This window comes from Peromyscus leucopus, chromosome 15, assembly GCF_004664715.2.
Source record: "Peromyscus leucopus breed LL Stock chromosome 15, UCI_PerLeu_2.1, whole genome shotgun sequence".
NCBI classification, from domain to species: domain Eukaryota; kingdom Metazoa; phylum Chordata; class Mammalia; order Rodentia; family Cricetidae; genus Peromyscus; species Peromyscus leucopus.
In genome coordinates, this window is record NC_051076.1 from 42,395,761 (window position 1) to 42,421,779 (window position 26,019).

Sequence of the window (26,019 nt, forward strand, 5' to 3'; positions counted from 1 at the left end):
GGAAAATAAGTTAATATTTCTTTCATTTTATCTAAATCATCAAAATATTTTAAAATTGATACATACATTAACCTTGTCAATAACTTTAAATTCCTAGTACATATATACTGTTTTTATTTTTAAGATGTTTTATTATTTTAATCATATGCCAATGTGTATGTCTGGGTGTAGTTATGTGCACAAGAGTGCAAGTGCCCAAGAAGGGCAGAGATTTCCGAGCCTCTAGATCAATATTTACAGAGGGTAATGAGCATCATATGTGGGTGGATGGACCTGACTCAGGTCCTCTAGAAAAGCACCATGTGCTTTTGGGCCTCCTCTCCAGTGACAAATGACTTATTTTTCAGAAATATAAAAGAAATTATAACTGGATAACATATCCTCTAGGCTCATAAGTAATTAATAAAATGTTTACTACATACCTTGCAACTGAATTTTATTCTCAGGACTTTGAACCAGAACAGAGCTGACAGAATCTAGGTTGTCATAGTTACTGCAGCCAAGAGGACCGGTCCTTGTTTCTGTCACCTGATAAACAAGACATCAACTTCATTACATAAATCAGACTTTTACAGTGTTCTTTCTGCTGGGTGTGCTTGTCTCACACAACAATATTAAGCATTTGATGGTAAACATCACCGAAAGTTCTGAAATGTAGTAGACATCAAGAGGTACTTCAAAGCACATAGATGAGCAAAGAATTATGTCTCCAGCTATTTGTCTTCTTTTGAGCCAGACATGAATCTAATACATATGAAGATCATTCCGGGAAAAAATGTAACTAACATATAATTATTAATTTTTCAAAAAGGTAACAGGACCATACTCTTCAAAGCTGTTGGAAAAAATTGACTCATATAATAATTATTTTGTTTTCATTTGAAAATCAAAGTCACTTCCCAAGCCACTGTCTAAAACTGACCATCAATTTTGTTACATGAAAATGCAAATATATACACTTTTATGAATGCAATAACTTCCAAGCTGTTTGCCTTCCATCTGCTCGGCAGGCAGGATGTGTGCCTGTTCAGTAATCGTCTTAATTTGAAGACTGTACTCTTTGGATGCCCCTCCTCCAACCAAGTTTTTAGACAGTTCTCCTTTCTCTATGTTGGCTAATCTATTTTATTTATGTTCAAGCTTAACCTCATGTAGAGAGTCACACTAAGAGGCCCTTGGTGTCAACCCATGAACTCTCTCTGTTACCTAGTCTCTCTGGATCTGTGGATTATAGCATAGTTATCCTTTTCTTTTATAGCTAATATCCACTTATGAGTGTGGACATCCCTGGAGGGGATTGGAGGATTAGAAAGGAGAATACTCGAGAGGAACTGGGAAGAGAGGATGGTGCAGGAGGCTGCAGTTAGGATGTAAATATATGAATAAAAAACATAAATAAAAATAGAACCCAAAATCTTTTAAAATAAAAAAAAAACTACTTTGTTCTCAATGCAGAGCTTTAGTATAATTGTGGAATTTCATATTATCAGTGTTCAATTTAGTTAAAACCTGAGTTCTAATACTTTTAGAATGAATTCAGAAATAATTTTAAATATATTATATTGATGGATAAATCCTTCATGTCTTATTAGGTTTAGAATTGGGGATAGTGTTTGTTTGTGCATATTTTACTTTTAATATAACAATGAAATGGATACAAGTAAAAGCTTAAATCTCAATTATTAAACAAATATTTTTGCACAAACCCTTACATGCCAAAAACAGAGTACATACCATGGTTACCTGAATTGTTTGACCATCAGTTGAAATATAGAAGTCTAATTAATGGATTTCCATTATAAAGAATACATTTATTCTTGAGTTGGAATGCTGGGAGTGGCTGTACATCAACCTGCCATGTGCTTGGTGGCCTAGGGAGTGTGAGTGTTGTTGAACATGTACCATGGTAGATTGAGCTTCACTGTCTGTGAAAGGTAAAGCTGAACATGCTCAGAAATTCCTCTGTAGAGTACTTGCTGTGTGACTATGATAAGCATGTATTTGATTCAGTCCCCAAGTATTTGTGGATATTGCTTACATCATCATAATATTTTCATTGAAGCTAAAAAAACAGAGTACACTTTGATAAAGCCATACATGTAGTTTTCCATTTTTCCTTCAACTCTCTCTCTCTACTGTTTCAATTATTTCACAGTTCTAGAATTTTACAGAGTACAACTCTCTTTCTAAATCTAAGAAATACTATTGTAATTATGTGAAAAATAATACAGGCTAGTGTTTGCTTAGATTGAACTGGAAATGAACTGTCACTGCTATTAAAACCAAACACACACACACACACACACACACACACACACACACACACACACAAAGCAAAAAATCTTATCTGAGCTGACAGCACTTCCCCTAATAACTATAGACTACCTAATATAAAACCGAACACGAGGGTTGAGGAATACCTTTCTGAGTTGTTGGTTAGTTTTATCCAAGAGACTCAAAAAAATGATATGTTTTCACCCTTGCCCTTGGTTTCCACCTAGAACTTGTAGTGAAATCCCTATTGCTTAAGGCATAATGACTTTAAATATGCAATCTTGAGGACCTAAGCTAGATCTGACCTGAGAGTCTATTTGACAACTAGCATTCATAATAGAGGGCTCCATGCAAGCTTCCATGGGATCATTCAAAATTCCTTTTTAGATATGATGTCTATGAACTAAAACTATGATACATCATGGCATTTTATACCAAAGGCAACAATACTGACATGTATAGCTTGGCAATAACCAACCGCTGTCTAATTCTACTTAATGCCCTCAAAATTATCCTTTCAACTGAAAACTAAATGGGCCTACATTATCAAGGAAGTTGAAGAAGAGCCAACAGTCATTTTCCTAAACCAGTATCACTTCTAAATACATTCTAAATATTTATCATATTTATCTTTATAGTCACAGATAATAAAGGTTTCACACTTTAGTCTCCTTGCAACAGATAGAAACCAATACAGAAAACATAGGCCATAAAAATACAAAGGGAAAGAAAACCTGTGATGGCAACTCTCAACTCATATATCTATTGCAAATTTCCTTTTCCTAAGTCTCAATTGAGTATCATAGAGAAAGAGAAGATGAAAAGGCTTTAAAAGCAAGAGCAGCAAGATATTTGTTGTGAGATTTTTGTCTCCTAGAAAAGTCAGAGAAACTACACCAATGAATTCTCATTAACATGTATGCCTAACAAAGCTGAACAAGGATGGCTTCCATATTTTTATGCTATATATGAGAAACCTATATAGGTATCTCAAGCCTAGACATTGAACTACAGCAAAGTAAGGAATTCTGACATTAGGAGAAACAGTTTTCCCCAGGAAAAAATCCCAGGTTATCCAATACCAAGTGACTAATGCTGAGATCATATACATCCCACTAACACTATGTTGACTGAGCCGGTTATATTTACATATTTTGGAATGTACACATATGCATGAACACACACTTACACACATATTTCTTTTTAAGGCTGAGACAAAATGCTATTTTGTATAGCCTTGTTTTGGTTTTAATATAGTTACTTATAAACAAATACAATATCTTTATTGTGGTAGTCAGAATGTAATTGACCCCCATAAGTTCATGGGGATTGGCACTATTAGGAATTGTCACTTTGTTGCAGTATGTATGTGAAAGGTTGAGCTGTGCTAGTGGGTTGGTGGAAGAGTCACGGCCATGGCAGAACCCAATATTAGTTTCTAGAGCTTTATTGGAGGGAAGTGTGGGGGCGGGGGGGGGGTAGCAGAGCTGGCTGGTGGAGGCAGAAAGATGACAGAAGCAGAGCAGAGAGGAAACAGAAAGAGGAGGACACAGAGAGAACATAGTGGTCCATGTGTGGCTTCTTAAGGCAGAGATTGCATGACCATGCAGTGGGTATGTTCATGATGTAAGATGTTAGACCCAGAAGAGTGAGAGCAGGATTCTAACATTATGGCCTTGTTGGAGTAAGTGTGTCACTGTGGGGGTGAGCTTGAGTTATTATATATGCTCAAGCCACACCCGGTGTCTCAGTTCACTTCCTGTTGTCTGAGGGTCAAGAGGTAGAATTCTCAGCTCCTTTTCCATCGCAATGTCTGACTGTATGCCACCATGTCCTGCCATGATGATAATGGACCTAACCTCTGAAAATATAAGCAACCAATTAAATGTTTCCTTTTCTAATAGTTGCTGTGGACATAGTGTCTCTTCACATCAATAGAAACTTTAGCTAAGACACTTACATATTAATGATTCCAGATTATGCCCATCATGAAATATATATGGTGTGTGTGTGTGTGTGTTTGTGTGTATGCATAATATGTATGTGTATATATACATATAGATATATGTATATATACATATATATGAATGACCATTGGCACACTAATACCAAAATATTAGTTAAGGGAAAAAATCTTTGTTAAATATCACACAACAGAAAAGAATAACACCCAGAAAACCAAAAAATAAAAGAAGTTTGTTGCTCTGCAGCTATTGACAAAATAGAGGAGTTTTCATAAATAAGATTAAAAGCCCATTTACATATATTGATTGTAAATTATATGTGCTTTTGAAAATAATACATTAAAGTATAGGCATATGTTTTATTTGTGCATTGATTTTAAGGTATCAGACCTTTGTATCACCACTGATTTTTAGTAATATTATTTGAGTACAATTCTTATATATTTATACATTCTCAAATTTTTGCAGTAGTTAGCAGTGAATATAGGGTCTTATCATCAAGTTTTGTTCCACTCACCACCACAATGACCCTCCACATACACTTTATCAGAATAAGCACTTTTCTGTTTGGATCTTTCCAATATCATATAAATGATTTGGACATCATTTTGACAACTGACTTCTGCTTCTCAAAAATTCAATATAAATGTATGATCAAATAAAGCATTTATTTCAAATCAGCTATGTCATATATATATATATATATATATATATATATATATATATATATTATGAAGCTTTTAATGTTTCTAGGAATGTTACAAATGGTCAAAGGGAAGAATGTCTTATTTCTATTGAGTTCTGAAAAAGACATAAATGTGTCTTCCCCTGACAATGTCTTGTCATCTGTGTACTACTTCTTTATTACATGACTATAAGACACAGAGAGTAGCAATATGATTATTTGTTCAACCTGCCATTTTCAATAAAAACAGTAATAAATGTCTGTGTTGGAAACACAAGCAACTAGATAAATGACTAGCCCAGAGGAACAACTGCTAATATTTTCCCATTTTTACTTGTTTACCGTCAGAGTTTTATTACACATGAAAATAGTTGAAACGGGAAGAAATTGCTGTTCATAACCATTGCTTGTTCATAGTATCAACACATTCAAAGTCATTTATCTTTCACAGACCTTTGATTTTTTTATTATTTTATTTGTATTTACTCTGAAAATTTCACCCATATATAGAATGTGTTTTGATATTATCAAACCCCCATTCCTTTCAATTCTTTCCAGAAACCTTCTTTCACATCACCCTCCAAAATCCATGTTTTCTTATGTTTTATTTGTTAGTTCTGCTTTGTGGTGGTATTGTGTTCCCCAAAATATTGTACACCCTAATAAACATATCTGGAGTCAAAAAACAGAACAGCCACTAGATAACAGAGGCTAGAAAATGGTGGCACTCACACCTTTAATCCTAGCATTCCAGAGACAGAAATCCTTCTGGATCTCTGTGAGTTCAAGGCCACATTGGAAACAGCCAAGCATGGTGACACAATCGTTTAATCCCAAGAAGTGAGCCTTCAATCCCAGGAAGTGATTGCAGAAAGCAGAAAGGTATATAAGGCTTGAATACCAAAAACTAGAAGCATTTGGCTGGTTAAGCTTTTAGGCTTTTGAGCAGCAGTTCAGCTGAGATCCATTTGGATGAGGACTCAGAAGCTTCCAGTCTCAGGAAACAGGATTAGTTGAGTAATTGGCAAGATGAGGTAGCTGTGGCTTGTTCTGCTTCTCTGATCTTCCAGCATTCACCCCAATAACTGACCTCAGGTTTTATTTTATTAATAAGTACCTTTAAAATTTATGCTACACTGCTTTGTTTTGTTTCATTTAAAATCTTACTCTGATTAGTACTGCCCAGTTGCAAACAGGAGTGGCGTTCATTGAGTAGGGTCATCTGACCTAGATTCTCCACATAGTTCTACCAGAACTCATGGGAGAACTCATCCAGAGCCTTTTTCTTTGAAAAGACAGAGTTGTATTTCACAGTTAAATCTGGTTATACCAAATTAGCTTTTGAGTAATTATATATAACTTTGCTTACGTAAACTAAACACTGGGCAATTGGTAAGAATCAAGTATCTCATTTGCAAGTGTTTCCTTAAGTCAAGAAGTTGAAGAGGTCATGGATCTGGAAGACAATTGGGGACACAGGGGAGGAGTTGAGTTGGGAGAAGGGAGGTGAAATGATATAAATACAATACTCATGCATGAAAACTCCAAAAAAATTAAACAATAGATGAAATTTCTTACTTTTTTTTATCACGGACCTGAAAAATAGAAGCATAAAGAGATGCTACTATGTAATTTACAAATCATTTTTAAAAGAGAAATGCAAAGTAATAGTATTGATAATACTGTAAAATAATTGTTTTTATTAAATACATCACTGAAAATGTCTTCATAAGTAGAAAAAGACATAACCTAAGTGTCTAGTATAAAATAAGTATGAATGTGACAAAGGCATGCAAAGACATTCACAAGGGCATTCTCAGTACAGCCAGTTAGCAGTGCAATTTAGAAAAAATGCCACAATTGCTATCAGTTATTAATATAATATGAAATTAAATTTGGAGCCTGACTATACAGCAGAATATTAAAGACAATGACATAGAATAAGTAGGAATGGGTCTTACAAATTTAATGTGCCAGAAGTCCATTATGATAATGTTAAAATTAGGTGAATTAAAAAACAATAAATAAATAAGGAAATATCATGCTTCATTATTATACACTAAAAGAATTAGGCAAAGTAATTGAGTGTCAGAGACAGAGACCAGGATGACAGTTTGAGTGTGTGGGAGTGACAGTAAAGAGCTGTGGAGGTTTGTTAACTTTCGGGAACTTCCAAATTTTGATGAAAACAACAGTTGCTTAAAAGGCTGTAACTTGAACTCTCAGTTCTGTAGTTATGTACTAACAACTAAATTGCCTAAATAGGTTAATATCATTTTTATTAATAAAGCTAGTTAATAATTTTTATTTATTCATTGTATCGGGACAGGTGCCAAATCATATACATCTGCAGCCACAATAAGGATTTCTTTGTACCTATTTATTCATTTTTCTCATCAATCATCAATCTATCAAAGACTAGAGAGATGGTTCAGTGGCTAAGGGCATTGGCTGCTGTTCCAGAAGACCTAGGTTCAATTCCCAGGACCCACATGATGGCATACAATCATTTGCAACTCTAGCTACAGGGATCCAAGGTCCACTTCTGACCTCTGAGGATACCAGGCATATATGTGATGTCCATACAGGCAGGCCAAGCATCCACATGCATAAAATGAATAATTCTTATGAATGAATCAATCAACAAATAGGTAATAAGGTAGATAAATAAATCCAGGGGCTGAAGAGTTGGCTCAGCATTTAAGAGTCCTTATTGCTTTTGCAGAGGGTCTGTGTTCCATTCACAGCACTCACATGTTGGAGCACAATTATCTATGAACACCTCTTCTGGTCTCCAGATCCTCTTTCTTTCATGCACATAGTAACATGAACTCATGCAACTACACACACATAAAATAACACATAAAAGTAAAAATCTTTAATAAATGTAGATCCAATTAATATTAGCTCATCTGAAAATATACCATAACTTTTTCTAAGCCTAGGAATATTACTTTTCCAAAACTACCAGTGTAAGAATTATAAACCATTCATCTCATGTGAATTAACATACTCATACTTATTTCTATATATGTATGTGAGTACATGTATATGTATGTATTCATGGACTTTACTCATTTGCCTCTAATTAAAAAAACCTTACTAATAAACCCACCTATAAACAACAATATGAATAAGCATGGAAAGTGAGAAAAATATTGATTATGTTTCATTTTGAATAATAACATCTTTCTAGTGTTACTATGATTATGTGTGAACTTTACTTGAAATAATTCAGCATAGATAATATTAATAATATCAATTTTTTAATTCATGTGGCTAATACTCAAAATGGATGTCAGAATAATTATTTGAGTGTTTGTAAACATCCCAGAAACCTATCTGCTAAAATATTTTTGAGAAAAGATATTTAAAACATTATGAAAGGTACTATTTTCCAGGACTAGAAAAGAAATTGAAGAATAAATATGCAAATAATTAGGGATTAAATTGTTGAAGATATTTTTGTATTCCATCTTCTTATTACAAACATGCTTATGTGTATTAACAATAATCATCAAATTACAATGCAAACAACATATCTCTTGTGCGTTTAACTCTCATCTTCTTATTACTAACCACATTGTACCTGGAATAGTATAAGAGTTCATTACCTGTAAAGTAAATCAGCACATAAGGACTTTTATTTTTTTAACTTTTACAAATTTATTACAAAGAAATAAGAAATTTATTACAAAGAAATAAGAAATTAAAAACTGTATTACAAAGGAATACTTAATGTACTAAACTTTCAAAAAATGAGTTGGAGAAAAATAATCAATGAAAAAACACATAAATTTTAAAGTTATGTGAGAACTGGAGAAATCACCAATCTTTCTGGCTATCCATGAAACACACATATAGCTTACATTATCAGATTTACAAACACCAAAGAAAAAATGACTGTACTATTTATTTCACAGAAAGTGTAGCTTTAGGATTTTTTTTTTGGCTTCTATGAATTATAAATATTGAGCTTACAAGAATCCTTTCTACCTTGTCTATCAGTTATTAATTATTTCAACATTTATCAAGCCTTTAACATCAGACAGCATAGAGCTAGTTCTTTATCACACTGACATACTTCTATGAGTTACTTTTAACCAATAAATGTATTTTCAGACATGATCATTATAAAGTACCTGAAAATTTTCTTATTGGATAAACCTTTCTTCTGGATCAAGAATATTTTGTAATTCTCAAAATTGTTTAATATATTACTTTTGAAATGTGAAAACACATATGTCAAATACTTCCAGATAAAATGTGTGAGTATAGCAAATCTATACATTTTTACACCTACATGAAAAAACAAGCATTATGCTTAGTGTATGGTGCATAATTAATAAACATAATGATTTAAAATATAGTTGACATTGTCAATGTTTTCTTGAACCTGTTCTACTTATTTAGTAGTAGTTCAAAAACCATTTATGACATATGATCAATGTCCATATCACCAATGTTTCCTTATGTAAATCACAATTGCCGAACACAACTTTATTGTGGAATATATGAAGATATTAAATTATTTTTCTATGCAAATAACTTCTTGCAGAGAATTGTTTACCATTATTCTATCCCCTAGAATATCAATGGATTAAAATATACTTAGATATAGAAAGAATTCACATATAGGGAATAATTTTTGTTTTATTTTACTTTTATGCATGTATTGTTAAAATTCTGTATATTGTACATCTATGTGAGGCAGCACACATGTGTGAGTACAGATGCCTCTGTAGTCCTCAAGACAGCATCAGGTTCCCTGGAGCTGGTGATAAATATGACCCTGTGTGGCCTAATTTGGATGCCAAGAACTGTACTCCTGTCATCTACAGGAGCAGTACATGATCTCAATGCAGACATCTCTCCAGCCATGACCAGTCAGTTCAGAAAGCTCTTCAGATTTTCTTTTTGTGTGTGAGGAGCTTGGATATTTGAAACAAGACACAAAGAAAATAATATAGTTAGGCGTGAATGATGGTGCTTATCTTTAATTGATGCATTTGTAAGACAGAGGAAAGTTTCTCATTGAGTTGAAGAACCACATGGTCTACATAGAATGTTTGAGGTCAGCAAGGGCTACTTACTGTGACCCTGTCTCAAAAAGATACTACAAAACTGTAGCCAGAGTTTTCTTGTGTCCCGCCCAGTCTGCAGCCACTCAGACCCAAGTAAACACACAGAGGCTTATATTAATTAAAACTGCTTGGCCATTAGCTCAGGCTTACTACGGACTAGCTCTTACACTTAAAATCAGCCCATTCTGTTCATCTATATGTTGCCACATTTTCTGTAGCTTTACCTGTGTGCCATTACTTGCTGCTCCCTCAATGGCAGGCTGGTGTCTCCTAACTCCACGTTCCTCTTCCCAGAATTTTCCTTGTCTGCTTATCCTGCCTATACTTTCTATCTGGCTACGGCCCAATCAGCATTTTATTAAACCAGTATACAAACACATCATTCCACAGCATTTCCCCTTTTCTTATTAATTAAAGAGGAAAATTTTAACTTTAACATAGTAAAATTATATATAACAAAACAGTTATCAAGCAAGAATTATAGTTATAATATTTAGTCTACTTGTATTTGGCAAAATTATAGAAGATATCTTATCTATCCTATATTTGTGAGTCCAAGGTTTCATATCCACCTTATTGCCTATCAAAACCAAGGAAAACCATAATTATAACTATCTAGTCTTCAACTACATCAAAGACCCCAGAAGGATATAATATTATCTAAGTAAATAGGGAATGCATTGTAAGCAACTTCCAAAAATTGAGAATGACAGAGAAAGCTGACTGCCTGCACAGTCATCCAAAGTTCCTCTGCAATGTTGGGGCATACATCTTCAGTGCACAGGCCTAGAGTCTCTAAGTCACTTCTCTCTGTGTTCTGTAGAATGTCTGGCAGTTTCTTCTGCAAAGCAAGAACCTGAAGCCCCATATCATCTTGCAAAGTTCAGTGGTCACCTTCCTATGGGTCCTGCATGTCAGCCAATACAACATTTTATCAAGCAGTCCAGGCAAGAACAGTTTCTTGCCCAAATGGCTATTTTTGCCAAGAAGAAGATAAACTCCATATGAAGTGTCTTAGATGCCTATCTTTCTATTTGAAGTAAATCAGTGCTGCCAGAAGCAGACATGGCACACTTTCCAGAAAGTCTAAGTTTTTAAAACATTTAAAATGCCATATTCTGTAGGTCTTTGAAGTGTTTGAAGATTACCTACCTAACTGAATTATATCTATGTATACCTAGAAAACTTAACATAACTATAAGTTTGACTATCATAGAAGACTAATTATTAGTCTGTATTTCTTAATTATCCACTACAATTTCAAAAGAACTACATAAACATAATACCTAAAGAAGAGTAGAAAATATATATATATATATATATAAAATAACAAAATCAACTGTATATTTGTATCAAAAAACTAAAATCCATAGCAATGTAAAACATTTTTGCTGTATATGATTGATTGATAAAGTGCTGATTGGCCAGTAGCCATGCAGGAAGTATAGGCGGGACAAGGAGAGAGGAGAATTCTGAGAAGTGGATGGCTGAGCCAAGGAGACGCTGCCAGCCACTTCCATGAAAAGCATGATGTAAGATACTGGTAAGCCACAAGCCACATGTCACAGTATAGATGTATAAAAATGGGTTAATTTAAGATGTAAGAGCTAGTCAATAGTTAGCCTGAGCTAATGACCAGGCAATTTTAATTAATATGAGCTTCTGAGTGATTATTTTATAAGTGGGCCATGGAACTGTGGGGGCCCAAGCGGGACTGGAGAAAACTCCAGTTACACATTTCAAACAAGTTGATGTTCTTTAAAAGTAGGTTCAATGATCTACTCTTTTATTCTATCATAGCTATAATATCTCCCCTCTTTTTTAGAAAGATATTGTATATATAATCAACCCTCTTTAAATAAAAAATAAACATTTATAAACAATATTTTGGGAATTTGTGCATTGCTTAAGGAGTTACAAAACGTAAAAGTTTGAAAGACATCATAGGATAGTTTTCTGTTGATAATACAAGTTAGTATAGAAAGTGAATTAGGTACATTTTAGACTCACTAAAATAGGTTAGACAAATGGAATATTTTCTCTGAATTTGTCAAATGCAAATGGACTAGACATTGCTGATGTATTTATTGCCTTATATATTGTATATAGTTATTGTACTTATTGTACACAGTTTTTCTTATATTAGTCATAACTTTTTTATTATTTTTTATTTTTATTAGACAAAAAAGGGGAAATGTGATATTTTAGTTGTGCTGAAATATGGTGATATTTTATTTGTATGTTAATAAATAAAGTTTGCACGGATATCAGAGGAAATAGCAAAGCCATTAACACAAAAGTCAAGCAGTGGTAGGACATGCCCTTAATCTGATCACATGGCAGGCAGGGTCTCTGTGTGCTCACGGACACACTAGGGAACAGCCAAGCATGGTAACACAGGCCTTTAACCCCAGTACGAACCATAGAGACCTGGAGGTCTGTACAGACAGGCAGTGACAAGGAAGTGAGGTAGCTGGGCTAAGAGCCAATGAGAAGGCAGAAGAGCAACGCAATAAAAGTCTGGGTAGACAGGACATAGCTCTCTTAGGAAACTACAGCAGTGTGGTGAATAGAGGTTAGCTGGTGGCTCTCACTATTTTCCTGATCTCTAAGGCTTTCACCCCTCTATTTGGCTCTGTGTTTCTTTTTCTTTCTTTTTTTTTTTTTTTGAAGTTTCACCAAAGTCATTTAATCTGTCAGTTTCTCATTCATTTTTATGTCTTAATAATATTCTATTGTATGAATAAGCCACATTTTATTTCTCTCCAGTATTTGATAGCTATTTGAGTTGTTTTAACTTTTTTACTATTAGCAACACACTGCTGTAAACCTTCATGTACATGTTTCATAGGTGCACATTTTCAGTAGTTTGAGGATATATTCCTAAGGGTATAATTGTTGAGTAACAGAGTAACAATATTTTGCAGTTTGACCAACCACCAAACTGTTTTGCCAAAGTGGCACACCATTTTACAATCTCACCAAATCCTTGTTTTTAAGGCTCTGATTTTTGTACAAAAGCATTCAATCATTCTGTCAGACCAAACCAGGAAAAGTAAGCTATAGTTCAGAGCTGTTCTATTCCATTTAATATGCAAAGCCATTCTGGCGTTTGCAACTCTCAGCCCTTTTGAGTATTCTTGCAGTGTTCACCTTTTCCTCCACCACTTTTTTTTTCTTCTTTTTTTTTTCTGGTTTATTTCTATCTATTACAAATGTATAAAAAAATCCTCCATCAATGCTGCTGATAGCAGCAGAACCTTGAGAAATATACCTTTGATTTGCCTCAGAAAAGGAACACATATTGCACTGTAAAGTTTATAAAATTGGCGCAAAACATTGTGATAATGTTACAATACCAGTTTTAAGAGTTCAGTGACTAATGGGGAGCCTATGGGATACATGCAGAACTGTGAAAGCGATCTCACTTAGCCAGCTGTACACGTAGACTGTAAATCTACATTCAGATCATTTCTGAACTAAGACTATAATCTCAGTTTATCTATTGAGGTCAACCAGGAAACCCTAGAATATACCTTGATTTTTACAAAAAAACAAAATAGGGGGAGGGGTTTCTTCAGCATTTCAGTCCATGAGTAACAGTATCCTAACAGGCAAAGTGTTCTCTCACTGTCAACATAGAATGAACTGCTGCTGGAGGTCAACTTGGGCTTTAATTTGCATTAGCACTTACATGCATAGTAGTCCAAGTTGTTGACCTCATGACTTTTAAAAGTAACTCTAAAAAAGTAAAATGGCCCTTCTTGGAAGACTAAAGAAAGACATCCAGCCACAGTTGTAAAAAGTCTCATCAAAACAATATACCCTTTTATGAATTACGCCTCAATTAAAAAAAAAAAAAAGTAGCCCCAAATAAGAAGCAGCTCTGAAAAAGAAAATATAACTTAAGATATTTGAAAAAATCAAGGTGAATACAGGTTCAAAAGTAATTAAGATACATTTTCTTAAGGCTATCGAGAATTAGGCTTTAAAGAATTCTACCATTTCAAGTTTACCACTAGTTACTAGATACCTATTTACAAACAAGATGTTCACCTTTTTTGTTCCTTTATCAAGAGAAAAATCTACCTTCAGACTATGAGGGTGGTGATGGGGAGGGACTAGAAAACAAGATTCAAACAATCCTATGTAAATATCACATTTTTCAAATGGAAGAACTCCAAACTGCACTAGAAGTTCCAATCACTAAGACACTTTCCATTGAAATGATTTAAGTACAACTACATGGCACCAAGGTTTAGGCCTAATATAGGCCTGACAACCAAGTCCTTGTTTTCTGGAAGAAAGGCCTCAAAAGTCCCACTCAATTCCACATAACAATACTTCAAAGATCAATTAGATTTTCCTTTCCTTAATATTTTTGTTTTTGACTTCTAATCTTAAAGACTAGATTAAAACTTAGCTCATTTCCTAGAAGGCATTGCTTCCCTTTGCTCTATGAAAGAGTCCACCAAGACCTCTTCCTCAAAACCATCTAGCCCCCAGCCTCCAGCCTGTGCTTGTGATTCATCTTTCTCAACATCCTGAAAAGGTAGTGTAGGTAAAATATGCTCATAAACATTAAAACTAGTTGTTAGAAAGATGTAACTAGCTTTATAATTTAAGTTTTAAAGCATAAATACTTGCAGCTTAATCTGCACTGACAATGATTGTCGAAGCCTAGAATTTAACATTTACAAATTCTCATTCACACACACAAAACACACTATTATAACACAACTTGTGTCTTGAGAGAATCTTCTGCTTTTTAAATCTTTGGCCTCCCAGTCAATCCCAAGTTCAACCAACTTTTCCGAGTTCTGGTAGTTACCTGGACCACTGAGGCATTGCCTCAAGACTTCTTCTCTTTTGAAACATCCGTTTTCTCTAGATATTAGGATAGCTACACCAGCTTGTTTCTTCTGTGGTGTATGTTGGTGTGGGATTATCTATTGCTTGATTTTTCATGGATGTGTTTAGCTTCTTTGGGTTGAATTTTCCCTTCTAGTGCTTTCTGTAGGGCTGGGTTTGTAGACAGGTATTGATTAAATCTGTTTTTATCCTGGAATATTTTGTTTACTCCGCCTATGGTGATTAAGAGTTTTGCTGGGTATAATAGTCTGGGTTGGCATCCATGGTCTCTTAGTGTCTGCATGAGATTTGTCCATGATCTTCTAGCTTTCATAGTCTCTATTGAGTAGTCTGGTGTTATTCTGATGGGTTTACCTTTATATGTTACTTGGTCTTTTTCCTTTGCGGCTCTTAATATTTTTTCTTTGTTCTGTGTGTTTAGTGTTTTGATTATTATGTGGCGAGGGGACTTTATTTTTGGATCCAGTCTATTCGGTGTTCTGTAAGCTTCTTGTATCTTCATATGTATGTCTTTCTTTAGGTGAGGAAAGTTTTCTTCTATGATTTTGTTGAATATATTTTCTGTGCCTTTGAGTTGGTATTCTTCTCCTTCTTCTATCCCTATTATTCTTAGGTTTGGTCTTTTCATGGTGTCCCAAATTTCCTGGACGTTTTGTGTTACAACTTTTTTGTCTTTAGTGTTTTCTTTGACTGATGAATCTATTTTCTCTATCGTGTCTTCAGTGTCAGAGATTCTCTGTTCCATCTCTTGCAATCGGTTGGTTATGCTTGTTTCTGTAGTTCCTGTTCGTTTTGTCAGGATTTCTATTTCCAGCATTCCCTCAGCATGTGTTTTCTTTATTGTCTCAAATTCATTTTTCAGATCTTGGAATGTTTCTTTCATCTGTTTAATTGCTTTTTCTTGGCTTGATTTGATTTCTTCCCATTTTTTGTTTGTTTTTTCTTCCATTTCTGTATGTCCCCGTCAGCTGCCGCTGGGTCTGTCTGCCTCTGTGGGCGGCCAACGGGCCTGTATGTCTCTGCTGCAGGCCTACCTACCTCTGCTTGTCACTGCTGCCGGGCCCATCCACCTCTGCGAACTGCTACCGGGCCTGTATGTCTCTGCTGGTCGCCGCTGGGCCTGTATGTCCCTGTCGGCCGCCGCCACCGGGCCCTTCCACCTCCGCAAGTCGCTGACCTGTGTCCACCTTTCTCCACCGTGTGGCCTGTCTATTTCTGTGGGCCGCTGCCGGGCCTGAATGTCTCTGTCGGCAGCAGGTCCTGTCCACCTCTGTCTGCTTATCTCTGCTGCAGGGCCTGTCCACCTTTGTGGGCCGCCGCTGGGCCTGAATGTCTCTGCCAGCTGCCGCCGGGCCTAAATGTCCCTGTCGGCCACCGCCGCCAGACCCGTCTACCTCCACGGGCTGCTGCCACAGGCCTACCTGCGTCTGCTTGTCTCCACCATCTTCGAGTGTGGAGTTTTTACTGTGGTGGTTAGGAGAGCAAGCACAGAGATAACTTAGCAACCTATATTTGGCTTGAGCTAGACATACATGTCTTAGGATTCTGTAGCAGGAATCTTAAAAGTTCTTATTAATAAAATCAAACCCGAGGCCAGTTATTGGGGTGAATACTGGAAGGTCAGAGAGACAGAACAAGCCACAGCTATCTCACCTCGCCGGATCCTCAGCTCTCTGTGTTTCTTATTTAATAAGACCGTTTAGAAATTTGTCTACCACCAACAGTACTGATACCACTATTTATTAAATATAAACAAAACAGAGACTATCAGCATAGATTATTAGAGTATGAAAATAGAAACAATGTGAAGGAAAATGAATTTATGTGAAGATAAGAGTTAATGTTTGAGAATCTTACAGAAGCTAGGACACAGATTTATTTGGGAACACTGCAGAGTTCACCTTTCAGGAACACCATTACTTCCAAGTGATTGCTTCTTGTTCTTGGCTCCATGAGTCCATACACAGCTACAATGATTGGCCTACTTTTGCGTACCCTATAAATTATCCTCTATCAAAGTAGTATTGAGGCTTCCCACCTACAAATAGCCACATGCCAATCTATTGAGAGAGACTGAGTACACTCTGTGAGCACACATTTAAAAAATAAAATTACACAGCAGGCTAGAAAAAAGGAAGATTTTAGGGGAAATTGAAGTACCTATTAAGTCAGAGCCAGGTCGCCTAACAAACACGGGATCTCTTGGTGCTTAGACCATGGTTTCCATGTAACATTAAATATGTAGCATTTCTTGGTAATGGAGCAGCCAAACCTGTGGTTCACTCCTATATATGTTACTTTTTATTTACTTTTAAATCATACCAATCTTAAGTGACAAAATTTTTAAGAAACTAGAGATAAAAAAAAAAAAAGAATCTCCTTCCTTGGGTTCCTAACTATCAGGATATACATTCAGAAGCCTTAAGCTATGTTTTTGTTGGTTAATGCAACTGACATTATTATGTAAGTTTGTGTTTTATTATGCAAGCTCCATAAAATATATTGTTTTACACTATGATTGTATTACACTACAGTTGTCTAGGAGTCATCTGATGTCATCAATATTCACACCACAGAGAAATAAATTAACCTTGTAAGGGGGCTTGTACAGAGATCACAGACTGCCCAGTGCATGGCTGGGCTGAATATGCTGTCTGAGTATAATAAGAGTATTATGCAAGCTCCACATTTGGCAGTTTTGTGGTAAAGCCTTAGTACCTTTTCTCTTGAACCAATAAATTAAACTGTAGGAAAATGGGGCCAATATTATATCATAAATGTTTTATAAATGAAACCAAACTGAAAAATAGAATATTGGTTGATTTTTTTTTTGCTTGTTCTTTGGATTATAATCTCACTGACTTTTAGTTTCTTCATGTATTGTTTATTTATTTGTGTGTGTGTGTGTGTGTGTGTGTGTGTGTGTGTGTGTAATTCAGAATATAGCCTGCTGAAGCCAACTCTCTTCTTGTACAGCATGTATTCTGAGGATAGAACTAAGGTCATTAGACCTTGACCCACTGTGCCCTCTCACTGGCCCAAATTTCCAGTTCTCATTCTATTAAAACTGACCCTAAACTTTAAAATTGAAGAGCAAAAAGGTGTTTCTAAATGAAAGTTCAGAGTACAAATATCACATCATTATAAAATATACACTATTTTTAATCATTTTGAAGAATGGCATAATTAGTGTCATCTTATAAATGAAGATACCGAGTTTGATGCTATCTGGAAGACTAAATTTAACATAGCTAAGTCTTCCAAGAAGAAGGATCAGAAAATATTTTCTGCCCTGGAAATAGTGATCTCTGTTTGGGAAAGAACATTCTTAGAGTGCTCTTGGTGGGTTTTCTTGTTCTTTTTCCAAATGCCTTCAATGGCCTTAACCTTAAAATTCCCCGTCCTTGCAAGATGGAATAATGAAGACACATGGGTGGCAGAGATTTTGATCTACACTTGAGCACATCTCAACAAGATCAAAATCAAATCTGTCGTAGCCCTCAAACAGAGCTGCATCGTTTATTGATGTTATATTAAGACTCCGTTCTCTACTTTTGAGAACTCACCTCCTTAACCCCCACTGTCCATCACAGGATACCAGTTTCTGTGTATGGAGCTTCGGCCCAGCAGTGAGAAACAAGCTGATGCTCCTGAAGGTATGTATTAGAATCCGAATTCTCTATTCTGCTTTCTTTGACAGAGTAACTAAAAATACTCATGAGTAAATGTCAAGTGTTGGCATGAAGCTCCTATCACTACATTAGAGGACAGTGGCAGCAGCAGAAAAGTCATTGACAGACCATCATAGCTAAGAGCTCACACAAAACACCGACTGGCCAATCTGTCACTGTCAGAGTGCCAGGAACTGTTTCCCAAGTGTTACAGCATATTAGGACACCAATGATAGATACCCTATTAGAACTAGATGTTTGTGTGTACCTCTCACATTTAATGAAAAACTTCATTATTTTACTTATTTTTAATTTTTCCTTTGGTTTAGGAAGCAATATGCTGTATTAAAGTATTTCTCCAAATGTCTTCTATTTTACTTTTTAAGACAGCCTTAACATAAAAGTTCCTATTACTCTTTTGAAATTGTATATTTAATATTATCATTCTGAAATATTTATTAAAGCTGTTCTTATTGCTTGTGTCTTTTGAAGTTCCAGCCTTATCACATATTTCTTAACAACACATCCATAGCTTCTGACTTCCTTTTTCTCTTCATAATAGGACAAATAATGCCTGTGCATAGACTGGCTGAACTTTCATACTGAGACTGTCATATCCATCCATTTATCACCCAATTAAATGAGCACCCAAGAGAACTGATGAGCACAGCATAGAAATCTCTGGACTTAAGAGCATCATTAGCAAGACAGAAGTGAATTTCTTGTTGAAACTGGTCATTACAGAACAGTTCTGTCATTTATTTTTTATCTGAACAAAATTGGCTTTGCTCACAAAAAGTTAGTGGAAGTTCTAATTCTTTTGGCACTGATAATCACTAAAAGTAGCACTGAGGTAACTTTGTAAGAACACAAATAAATTATATTGAAAAAGAGGTACTGTAAGAGTCATATAATAGTATATGCTCTATTGGAATTTCAAAACTTATAAATAAAGTACGTGTTAAATTTCTTTATGATATTTGATCATATATTTTATTGCTAACCTAACCCAATTTATTTTTCTTTTTAATTTTGCTTTAAGAGTATAGTGCACATATTTTTTACCTTTAAACATTAATAAAAGCATGATAAAAATACAATATAAACAATTATTCATTTCAACATGTTTATCTATTTCTTAGACAAAATAAAAAAGTATAATAAATCCACTGTGAACTCTCACACATCTTTCTTTTATGCCTAATACCTTTCCACCCTTTCTTCCTATCTTCTGTGTTATATTCCTGATGACAGTTCCTCTAAAGACTAGATCACAAGGAGTTCCTTTACTCCAGTGGTATTTCTCAGATTTTTGGGAAAGAAGGGCACTAGAAACAAAGCATAATGCAGCAGAACAGCTCACGGTTAAAGAGGTCTAGGTCTATGAACTTTGATCTCAACACTGGTCTTAACTATGCCATGTGACGATCTTTAGTCCTTTCAAATACTAAAATCCACCCAAATGCAACAAAATTATTAAGGAGATAAATATTCTTAGTCTTTCATTTAAATTTTTTGATTTTACTTTTTTCAATACAAGATTACAGGACAAAACTTTTATGTATTGAAATTTTCATAATGTAGAATCCTAGAGAAAATTTGATGAATGTGGAGTGTATGGCTATTTTCTATGCTGTGAAGTGGATGACAGGCCAGAACTGTTATTTCAATGGCATGCTTTGAAGTATAATTCCAACCATCTCAAGGCTATTTTTCTTCACTTACGATAGAAGCAATTACTAGTGTTATTGAAAATTTTATTGGTTTACTTATATTGCTAAACCTGTGTTTTCTATGTTTCAAAGATATAATTACTGTGCCCATTGGGCCTCATGTCACTTTTCTAAGCTAGTTATTAATCCATTATCAGTGAGGAAACACAAATATCCTGTTTAGTAATTTGTGACTGAGTGATTTCTTCTGTTTTAAATACCCTACTATGCACATTAAAATGAAAAAAATTCTAGGATGAACAACCCTAAACTAGTACTTCAAATTATTTCATCATTTTTCCTTCTGGATTTTAAGATTTTTTTGAAGCAATAAATATAACAAGGAAACTAAAAATCACATTCAAATGTGTAAAAAGCCATAAATTCCAAACTACAAATATTGATAGCATGCTTTATTTAACTGCTAGAACAAATTGTAAGTTCCAGAAAAGGAAGATATTAAAAGAAAGGGGACTATGCTACAACCATGAGGTAGATCTCAATTTTAAAGTCTGCCACTTACCAGCGAGGTAAGTGCAGTACATATATTAAGTTACAGAGGTAGGCTGGAGAGATGGTTCAGAGGTTAAGATCACTGGCTGCTCTTCTAGAAGTCCTGAGTTCAATTCCCAGCAACCACATGGTAGCTCACAACCATCTGTAATGAGATATGGTGCCCTCTTCTATCAGGCATACAAGCAGGCAGAACACTATGTACATAATACATAAATAAATCTTTTTTAAAAAAAATTACAGAGGCATGAAAGCTTTTTGCAGGGAGTAAAGAATACACATAATTTACAAATATTTTTAGAGACAAATCTCTCTCTCCATATATGCATTTATAATTGTATATTATAAAGATTTAATATTCCAGGTCCAAGATTCATATTAAATATGATTCTGGCTGCAATGTCACATAGTTACTAGCTATCAGAGGTATAGATTGAAGTGTACATAAGAAATTAATTTGATATATGACTTCTAAATATCTAACGTTAAAAATTATGCACTAATTTTCTGAAAAATAAATCTAATATATAGGAACTTTCAACACTGACATAATTGAGTACATAACATGATAGATTTTTAAAAAATTATCAGAAAATTTTCATATACATTACTGAAGTATTTAAAAACATGTCAAATCTATAAAACTTTTAAAGAGTGTCATTGAAGAAGTTTTAAAATAAAAATGAATTGTATATAATACTATTTCAATTTCTAAGACTCAGTTTTATATTTTCATTTAAAGTAGATCTTCTTTTAATACAATATTTTTGGTTACAGTTATTCACTCCCACTTTCCTACCCACCCAACTCTATACCCTCTCTCCTCAGATTGCAAACAAGCATGTAAAAAATAAATGATAAAAATGTAAAATAAAAACAAACAAACCAGAATAATTAAAAAAAAAAAATGAGCCAGATGGTGTTGGCAAATGCCTTTAATCCCAGCATGCAGGAGGCAGAGGCAGGCAGATCTCTGTGAGTTCAAGGCCAGCCTGAAGACACCATACAGTTCAGCTGCAGGAGAAGGGATAAATCTACCTGTGACCTGGAGGCCTCCTCACTGAGGACTGGTTCTCCTAGTTTCAGAAGGAGCCATGAAATGAGCCAATGGAGAAAAGCAATCCATGTTTATATCCTGCTATAATGCCAATGAACCACAGCAATGACCAATAAGGCAAGACATCTCCAGAGGAGCATTATTGGCAGTTATAGCTTCAGGGTCAACCAATAGCAATTTAATTGGACTCAAGGCTTATTCAATAGGAAAGAATTCATGCCTGGCACTGTAAGTTTGGCCTACTACCTGTGTCTGGTAAGGACATGGAACCTGGAAGAGAATCTATTATTGCCACTTCACTAAACCAACAGACTCTCCAACTGTATTCTAAATACTTATCATCACATCCACAGGCTGCCATAGCACTCACCCCTTACCAAAGCAACTTTACTTCTTGTTACAGACAAAGATAATTGCAGGAAGTCAGAAGGAGCAAAAATATAGAGTGGTGTGTTTGCCATGTTATTTTTAACAACACAATCCCTATACTTAAATTAAAGGGACTTTGAGAAATAGTATAGAGAAGATTTAGATAAAGTCAGAGGATCAGGACACCTTTTGTAAGAAAGAATCTCATAAAACGAGAAAATAAATCGTAAAGGGCACAGAGGGAGGGTGGACAGGGTTCTGGTGGACCTTCCAGAGTCATGGAGGCAATACAGATAAATACAATCAAGAATCTTTGTATGGCATTCTCTTTAAATTGGTAAATATGTAATATTATTTTATTAAAAGGAAAAGACACCATTTGTTGGAACCTAGTAATTTTACTTTCAAGGAGCCCATCAACTATGTTGGGACACCTTACAGAGACTTGGTGCAGGGGGAGGAGCTTGGACATGCCTCAATTGAAGGTACAGTTCTAAAATACTGGAGTTTATCTTTTGTTTTTTTAAATTTTAAATTAATATTTTTTTTAAAGATTTCACTATGTACCTCTAACTAGCCTGAAGTTTGCTTTGTAGACCAGTATTACCTTGAACTCAGAAATCCTTAGTATTTGGATAAAAGGAATGTAATATCATGTCAGTCTCTGTTTGAAATAATTTTCTCTTTAAATATTATAGAGTCATTTAACAAATCACTTATATTTATAGTAAGCATAATTCAAGTACCTAAACTTTATTGTCTGTAAAACTGTTCTGGATTACAGATGCCCTGTCTTACGCAGAATTTCCACTATCCATTAATACCCAGATCCTCTAAAGGAATATCAAGAAATATTTAAATTGATTTTAATTAAGAAAAGTGATGGAGATTTTAACTTCTCCTTCAGTTTAATTTTAGTGTGTGTGTGTGTGTGTGTGTGTGTGTGTGTGTGTGTGTGTGTGTAGGCATGTTTGTACCATGACACGTGTTAAAATCAGATGACAACCTTTCATAGTTAGTTTCCTCCCATCCCTTAGGGTCCTAAGTTGGAGCTCTGCACACATCACTATCCACTCAACCATTTGTATGGGGTTTCCCACCCCGGTTTCATATTCACTTCTGTTAAAGTGCTGAATTCATAGAAGATATTTTTACATAATTCTACCTATAATCTTTGGTTATTTAATTTGAGAGAATTCATGTTTGTCTCACTGGATGAGCAGAATTCATCCTTTTCAAATTACACTAATAACTCTTTAAAATTTCCTTTTTTTCTTTAAAGGGATGAATGAACTCATATTTTACATTACATAGATTGGTTTAATTTTGGGATCTGATATGTTATGATTTTTATTTAATTTCCTTTCTGTCTTCCCAAATTTTATTGGTTTAGTTAAATTGGTATTCATTTCTTCTGGCAGTATATTCAGTTTCAATCTGTGTCTTAGAATTCTTTAACTCCCCGTCATGTGTATACTCACAACCCTTTGGCATTAGGAATAAATTATTTCAAAATATATGTCTATATTTCAAATATATGTGCATATATGGAATATATATGTACAAACATACATATACATATATAAAGATCTGGATTTATCAATTTTTCTACTCAGTTGTGGTAAATTTTATTCTAATATTTTAGTTATTCTTGATTGCTTATTTCTTTAGAGAAAATTTTCATATTTTCATCTGGTTAATGTCTTCAATGTAACTTCTAGATTCTATCCTGATCTCTGTGGTGTTTTGATCTTTTTACCTTTCTTCCTGATGCTTTCAGGTAGATGTTAAACTACTATCCCTTGAATAGTAATTCCACTTCAGTTTATTTACTAATGCCCACTATTTGGACTTGCATTTGCTAAAAAGTCAAAAATACTTCTTTTGAAGCATACATATTGCTTTCTAATTTTTTCTCAGCTTATTCTCCTATTATGTCTGTATTGTTATTTTGTCATTTGGACTCTGGTTCAAATAAAAAAAATATTAGAACATTTCACTTGTAGGACTCACAAAAAGAGTATAGTATACTAGATGGAATTTTGCCTTGGGGTTTAGAGTTACAGATATCTGAGAGTCCTTTTTCATCCTCTCAGACAAAAATCAATCAGGGCTCTTGTAGCCATTCTAATTTTGTCTCATTGCCTTTTACTGTTCGGATATGTGTCTCTCTCTTCTGAATAAATAACTCACAGACAAAAATGGTGCCATTTCCATTTATACAGCATGAGTACCCCCACAGAATTGAGTGTATCATCACTGTGCATTAATGCTCCCTATAGAAGCATCTTAACAGAGGAATCTGTAAATCTTCAGACCAATTTATCATAAAGTAGGGGGATATACATTTAATTATTTATAACAATTACAAAATCACATCAGTTCATATTTTGTTTTAAAAATAAATACTAATAAGTATTAATGTATTATCTTTAAACTAGAAACTATATGGTAGTGTAGATTTCAAAACTAGAGACTGATTTTTGGTTATGTCATTAATAAAATTACAGTGTTCACGAGTTAAATAATAACTGCATATATTTTGTTTAAAAAGGGAATTATTGATAATTTCTGGCTCCTGTGTAAACCATATTTTTCTCTAGGTATGATTGTATCTCAGAAGAGGTTTCAAGCTTTATCTAGGACCAAAGGTGAACTTGTCTGTGAGAGAACTAAATTACTTTAACCACTTTTGAGTTGTGTGAAGGTGAAAGCACATTTTTCATACACCTAACTAAAGCAGGCTGCAACATTTCCTACTGACGTAAGTCACAAGTGACTAATGCTATATATTTTAAAGCTGACAGAATTATTATACTTCTCACAGAAACATCTAAATTTAAAAGAAAATATCTTTTTAAGGAAGTCAAAATTTTCCATTTATGACTCACAAAATTGTAAGAGAAGTCTATAGTTTCAAAGTGAAGAAAATATGGTTAAGGTCCAATCAAATATCTGTCTAAATTAGAAAAAAACGGTCCAGTGCATATCAAGTAGCAAAGCACTTAAGGGGAAAAGTGTTACGAAGCTAATGCACTTTAATATGTACAAGTAATTTAAGCTCATCCTCTCATGTTCCTCATAGAAGAACAAAAGTCATTTGCAGAATAAATTCTATGTACACCACATCATCTTCTGAGATGAAGTTAAGTATCACAATGAAAATATTATTAATTAGGAACATAAATTTGTTATAGACAATATTACCAATTATTTGTGAAATATAGGTAGGATTCCTTTAAATCTCCAAATAAACCTTTTCAAATTTTTAACTAAACAAATAATAAGTTGAGTGTTACATTGTTAAAGAAGAAAATGCAATGTCCTTTGTAAACTTCATTTTGTGTCAAGAGTATATTTATTTCATTTTATTTTTGGCATGTTTATTTCTATATTCATTTATACTTAAGTGTTCTGAGATTGCCTTGTGTGATACTTCCAAAGCATTTTCCTACAATTTGGTAAGTATACTCAAGTCAGTGAGGAAATGGCTCAGTAGGAATCAGGTGAGGAACATCACTTAATAGTCGAGACTACTCTCTCACAGGCAACAGATAGAACGGATAATAAGAAACCCTATGAATGTCAGAAATCTTTGGACCATGGGTTAAGAAAGTGTCAGAAAGAATAAATCTTTAAATACTATTCAAACTGACTCTGAAAAATTCCAAGTGTAGTAAGGAGGAAGAAGGCATAACAAAGGTCTGTGATAGATTTTTTTTCCACATATTTTTATTAAAAATTTTTTAGTATTTTACATATCAATCGCAGATCCCCCTCTTCCCCCCTCCCACTCTTCCAGCCTCCCCCCTCCCCAA

General features: G+C 34.5%; 1 protein-coding gene across 3 annotated transcripts in view; it reads right to left on the bottom strand.

The window, feature by feature from the left end:
* Nucleotides 1–26,019, bottom strand: part of Brinp3 (BMP/retinoic acid inducible neural specific 3) — a 372,112-nt gene that overhangs the window by 119,316 nt on the left and 226,777 nt on the right. For all 3 annotated transcript variants that reach the window (XM_028874720.2, XM_028874721.2, XM_028874722.2), the window contains exon 5: nucleotides 423–528. In XM_028874720.2, the coding sequence (XP_028730553.1) occupies nucleotides 423–528 (106 nt within the window). The remainder of the gene's footprint in view (nucleotides 1–422; nucleotides 529–26,019) is intronic.